The sequence below is a fragment of the Cervus canadensis genome, chromosome 6 (assembly GCF_019320065.1).
Source record: "Cervus canadensis isolate Bull #8, Minnesota chromosome 6, ASM1932006v1, whole genome shotgun sequence".
NCBI classification, from domain to species: domain Eukaryota; kingdom Metazoa; phylum Chordata; class Mammalia; order Artiodactyla; family Cervidae; genus Cervus; species Cervus canadensis.
In genome coordinates, this window is record NC_057391.1 from 27,543,712 (window position 1) to 27,549,823 (window position 6,112).

Below are 6,112 nucleotides of genomic sequence, written 5' to 3' on the forward strand. Positions count from 1 at the left end.
TATGTATATGTCTCAAATAAGTATCCGTAAACGCGTGTTAGCCAATAGGGTTTAGTTTCAGGTTTCTTAAACCAGTGATTGTATGTGTTTCAAAAATAACTGATAAAATAATAAATCAGGATTGACATGGGCTGATTAAGGTCTCTGGTGTGAGCACACAGGTAAATTCAAACCATGGCAAAATGAAGTGCAGCTGTGTTGCACGACAAAACTATATAAGAAAATGAATGAAATACACCAGTTAGAGATTCTGTGGCTTGGGTAGACACCCTTGATATTAACAATATCAACAAAAATATTTTTAATGCTGTCCAAAGTCCACAATCTGGAAGGCAGAAATATCCCAAAGCTCATAACCACATGCCTAACAGTGCAACAACCATCCCATAGGACTGTTAATAGTTGCATATTGCAATCCCCTCCCTCCCACCCAACCCCTGCCCCTAATAAACAGCACCAGTGCAGTTTGAGTTAGAAAACTGGAAATATTGAGACATTCCTAAGGTTTTCATAATGACTAAGGGCCAATCAGATGGGGCTGTGATACAAACCTATGCCATGGCCATTCTCTAAAAAGCACCCCACAGAATTCCCTCTAGCTTGCAGATAAACCATATTAGGTCTACTGTAAGGCCAGATTGAGGAGAAAGCTGGCATGCTGTCCCGGGTTGAGGGAGAGGGGCATGCTGATGGGATAGGTACATGAAGGATGCCTCAAGGATGTTTGTCCTGCAGCCCAGGATGAAGGGATGTGTTGAGATAGGTCACAAATTTTGTAACAGTAAAATAGTTGACTCATGCCATTCACCAGAATACAGAGCTTAGCAGAGCTAAGTCCTACTTGGGAGCTGTTCGAGTCCACTATGATCAGGATCAAACTGGACCACAAAAGAAAAGGGCCCAAAGGAGTCCAACTCATCCATCTCGTCACTCTGTCCAGCTGTCTCTGGAACTAGCGGTGTGATGTGGTAACGGTCCTACTTTCTCTCCTCTCCAATTGATGCAAGATCTTCTCTTAACCAGCCTTATTCTATATCTCAGTGATGACAGTCACATAAATGAGGGCAGATAGAGCCACCCTCCATAGCCATCTGCCTTGGGGCTTCTTGTCACCCCCTAGGCCTTCCCCAAACCTGCCCTTTCACACATAGGCAGAGTCACTGGACTGAGTCCTGCCGAAGTTGGGAACGCTGACCCGGGGCAGGTCCTTGTTGCGGATCTCATAGACTGACTTTCTCTTGGCCTGGGCTCCCCGCACAGCCAGCTTGATCTTGCGCCATCCCAGGTGGTTGAGTTCAGCCAGGTTGAGCACAACACAGATGCCGCTCACCGCAAACATGAACACTAGAAAAACAGTCTTCTCAGTAGGCCGGGACACATAACATTCCACCTCCTTGATACAGGGGTAGCGGTCACATTCATACAACCCCGGGACACTGAAGCCATAGAGAAAGTACTGGCCCACCAGAAACCCAATCTCCAGGGCATTTCGGAATACCACTTGGATAATGTAGAAGCGGGAGATGCCTTCCTGCCTTCGGAGCTTGGATCGAGCTGCAGTGCGCAACCCTGACGGGTGTGGGGTCAGCTCCTTCACCTCTAAACAATCTGGCTCCGTCTCCTTGCTCGTGTTTTCTGTGTTCTGTAGCACTCCATTGACAATGGCATTTTGCAACTTCTTATCTTCTCGTTTGCCACCACCGCTGCCCCCACCCCCAGTTCCTCCAGGACCCCCCATGGACTCAGGAGGATCTCTGTCCAGAGCCAGGAAGACAGTAGAGTAGCGGCGTTCTCGTTGCTTGGCAGACTGGTGCACAGAGTAAGTGATGAAGCAGAGACTGGGGGTACACACCATTATGATCTGGAAGACCCAGTAACGTATGTGGGAGATGGGGAAGGCGCGGTCATAGCAGGCCTGGTTACAGCCGGGCTGCAGTGTGTTGCATACAAACATGGTCTGCTCATCATCGTACACCGTCTCCCCCACAATGGCCACAATGAGGATCCGGAAGATCACCACCACAGTCAAGAGGATCCTGAGCAGGGGGAAAGGGAGGGAGAGAGGTTCTCAAGGGTTGAGTCACTGACTCAGTAGAAAAGCCCTATTGCTCAGTTCTCAGCTCTGTCCTTGACTGGGGAGCTATCCATCCAGAGTGGTCCTGAACTGGGAATTCAGCAAACATTTAGGTCTCTTCCCTCTCTGTTGGGTGTTGGTAGGCTGGGAACACTTCATACTACAGGGATCTTAAGCATGTGCATTTCCATACACTGGACATGGTGTATTTGCAACAGATCGATTTCATCTGTATACATGGAATGTAGAGAGGCACAAAATATAACTGCTCTCTGGATATGGCAAATGCACATGGAATAGCTGAATACAGCAAATACAAAGTCTACACACAGAGTATGTATATGTAAGCACTCCAACTGGATATTTAGTTTATTCTCAATATGAATATTGAACTTAAGCTTTACATAAACAGATAGTTATAACTATATATACACATATAAACACAAATATATATAGTATATATAGAGACAAAATATGTCAACTGGGTGTGTGGGTTTCTGGCACTGTAGGTCTTAACAGGCAAATCAGTTTAGCTTGTTAAATATTGGTTGGGGAAAGATATATCTGCTCGGAAGAGCAAATCCATCTCCCCATTTGCCCTTCTCTGTCCAAATACAATCCTGCCTTCTTTGTAGATTCTATTTAGGGAACCGGATGAAGACTGGCTCTGACTCTGGAGAGTGGGGGTACCACGACTGAGCCAATAACTCCTTTGCTAATGGAAGAAAAGTGAATCCCCCGGTGGTGCTTCATAGGGAAGGGATGGATTCCTGATGAGGAGCAGCTGGAGGAGGGGGGCATCCCTGGGCGTCAGGCAATCCCTCAATGCTGGGAACACAGGCGCAAGGACCAAGGATGATGGGAAGGAGGCAGAGGAGGGTCTGAGGGCTGCTGGGGCTCGGTCTGGACGTTAGAAAGGACTCCCGGGGGCCGCCCGACGGGGCCCGCTGATGGCCGGCTCGTCGCCCTTACCTCCCGATCATAGTGGAGTGCTGCTGCACCGCGGCTTCCAGCAGCCTCTCCAAGATGGTCCATTCCCCCATCGCTGTGCATCCGGAGGCAGCAGACAAAGACTGGGCAGCACCGGGCACCTTCCCGCTTCGGGCCCCTCCCCGGGCCGCACCTCCCGACTGGGAGCGAAATGCCCCCCGGTTAAAGAATCAAAATTGTTTAAAAATCCAAGATCCCCCTCTCCCTTTTATTGTACTTAAAACAGGGGAAATGGGGAAGGAAACCCAAGCGCGTCCAACTGATGGGCAGCTGGCGCGGTCCGGAGAGCGGGCACGAACCTCGGGCGCCGTCCGGGGGTAGGGTCTGGAGCCGGGGGACGGCCGGGCGAGGGGCGGGGCGGAGCGGGGGTGGCCGCGTGCAGGTCCGCGAGCTCTCGCCCGCCCGAGCGAGGTGTTTGAGCGTCACTCACTCCCGGGGGTTAGGGGCCGAGGAAAGGTCCGGGCACCAATCCCCGCGCCTGGCACTTCAGCGGGCACCGGGCGCTCCCGCGCTGCCGCCTGCGAAGCCGGGGCGGAGCGCGCGGAGCCGGTTGCAGGGCTCGGCAATCCGCGGCCGCCGCCTCTAATCCGGCCTTAAGTAGTCTCCGCCTGCGTCACGCCAGGTCGGCGGAGGGGAGCCGAGCGCTGCGTGCGGCTGTCGCTGCGCGCCGGAGCCCGAGGGGCAGGGGACGCGCGCAGGGGGAGAAGGGGCCAGAGTCTTGGGGGCCCGGTGGGGAGTGGGGCGACTTCGAGAGGAAGGATCGCAGCGCCCCTCGAGGCTTCTCGGGGCGCCCAGGTAACCTCACCTGACCGCCAACCCGGGGCAGGAGGAGGGGGAGCCGGGAGCCGACGCGTGGGTGAGTGGGGAGGGGTGTGAGTAGGGAGTTTGGCGTCTCTCCCTGCATCCCTCACCTTTTGCTTTTTGTGTTTGGTGATGCAACTGAAATTCCCTCTCTAAATGGAGATGCTGGTTGGGGAAAGGAGACCGGGGGCAACAATAGGACGTTTTCAGTCTCTCATAAGAGAGGACTGCGTGGCTTAAGAGTGAGTCTGCGGTCGGTGCCATCGTGAATCCGATACAGGAATGAGGAAAGCTCGATGAGTGTCCGTTTAGGCTGAAGCTTAAAAGTAGGAGTGAAGCTGTCTCTGAGGATGGGGGTTTGAGCACAAGACTCTCTACCAAATAGGTGCCTAGTTTGAGCGAGTGGGTGGCCATGGTTAAAGGACTCGCTTCCCCAGCGCAAACCCAGACGCTCTGCTATTCTATATCTATCTTTTACTTATTTATTTGGAGGAGTGGGTACTTCTCGGGTAAACTGTGAGCTAATCGGATCGTAAGGAAGCTCAGTATTCAACTAGCTAGAACGGCCACTCACAATCTCACTCCACCATCACTTTTGTTTTCCAACCTCGGCTTTCTATACTGTCAACCAGCAGCTCCTGGCTTCTGTTTTTAAATTTACATATTGCTGACAGTCCTCTCTGGAGCAACTGCTTAATTGGTAGCTAGAAAATGAAGACAATCACACTGATACTAATTAGCTCAGGGGTCAGTATTAGGAGGGGCTTCCCAGGTGGCTTAAGGGGTAAAGAATCTGCCTTGCCGGCCAATGCAGAAGTCGCGGGAGATGTGAGTTCTGTCTCTGGGGAGAAGGAAATGGCAACCTACTCCACTATTTCTTGCCTGGAGAATTTCACAGACAGAGGAGACTGGTGGGCTACAATCCGTGGGGTCACAAAGAGCCCAACAGGACTGAGTGACTGAGCGCGCCTGCACAGAGCTAGGTATGAGGGGACGTAGTAGAGACTCTTTCATATTGGGTATGAAAAGCTCAGTAAGTGGTTGTCACCCTTTTAGAAAACACAGCTGTGAAAGAGCTGCTAGCTCCCTTCTAGGCAGGTAATGCCGCCTTAATTATCCACAGGAATCATCGCACATATTATGTATGTATTATATAAGCTACATCATGATGAGCCTTCAGTTTGTGACCACACAAGTTAGTTGGCTTGTTGGCGGCCCAGAGACTGGGAAGAATTGGGTACAGGGCACGGGCTTGAGTCTACTCACAGTGCACCTCTACATAAAATGACATTTAAAGGCACAACCTAAGCTTCAGTGAGAGAGGGATCACTGAGATCTCTCCTAGACCTGACACCTTTAGACCAAGGAAGTTGGTTTTCAATGCAACGGAGGGAAGAGTCCACTGAAAATGGAGAAAGGTGTAGGGTAAAAATGGAACATTAGGGCTATGGCAAGTGCCCTTATTTCCCGCAGGGCAGAGAAGAGAAACAAAGATGGGAGTGGTTGGATAGCCTGTTACCTAATCTGCCTCCAGATGGAATGGTGACCCCCAACTCAGACTTGGTGTTTGCTCAGACTTCGGTCTGCTCCCTTTGGCTCTAGCTCCCTGTAGTTCCTCCTTCCCTAGCAGACTCTTTGGGATGAAGGGTCTCAGACAAGGAGTGAATGAATGAGAAAGTCCCTAAGGAAATCTGTTTCACATATTTAAATGTCCCAAAATTAGGCTGCATGATTCAAAATCATTATGTTCTATACATGTGGCTTTCCCAAACCCTTTAAGATGGTGATCCTAAAGACATAGATCACAGGAAAGACATTTCAAACATTCTCACAGTGCAGTTTTGAAGTACTGGGCTATGACTAAATTGCTTATCATTTAATTAATTGTTTTAAAATTACATTAACATGACATATAGATTTAATGCATGAGCACGCATGTATACATGACGTGTGTAAACACACAGAAACACCTATATACAGAATCTGTATTTTTTAAAGACTCATTTATTAGATTCAGTAGCTTGCTTTTAGATAAAAACCTTATTCTCCCCACTACACCTTGAAAAAATGAACTCTTTTTTTTTAAATAATATTTTACATTACTATGCTTTTTTTCCTTTTTTTAACCTTAAAAAATTTTTTTGACATATAGTTGATATACAATATATACATTACAGGTATATGATATAATGATTCACAATTTTTAAAGATTATACTTCCTTTATAGTTACTATAAAATATTGACTA

At 49.2% G+C, this 6,112-nt stretch overlaps 1 protein-coding gene across 1 annotated transcript; it reads right to left on the bottom strand.

The window, feature by feature from the left end:
* Positions 1-457: 457 nt before the first annotated feature.
* On the bottom strand, positions 458-3,572 carry GJD2 (gap junction protein delta 2). The gene is made up of 2 exons (XM_043472913.1): positions 3,047-3,572; positions 458-2,036 (listed from the first exon to the last, which is right to left on the bottom strand). Exons 1-2 carry the CDS (start codon positions 3,115-3,117, stop codon positions 1,142-1,144), a joined length of 966 nt encoding a protein of 321 aa, XP_043328848.1. The 5' UTR covers positions 3,118-3,572; the 3' UTR covers positions 458-1,141.
* Between the last annotated feature and the right edge of the window lie 2,540 nt (positions 3,573-6,112).

What these genes read in the sequence shown, in the direction of transcription:
- GJD2 (XM_043472913.1), bottom strand. Translation starts at nt 3,117, where the DNA reads ATGGGGGAATGGACCATCTTGGAGAGGCTGCTGGAAGCCGCGGTGCAG. An exon ending in CACTCCACTATGATCGGGAG is followed by an intron (nt 2,037 to 3,046) that starts GTAAGGGCGACG and finishes CCCCCTGCTCAG; the next exon opens with GATCCTCTTGACTGTGGTGG.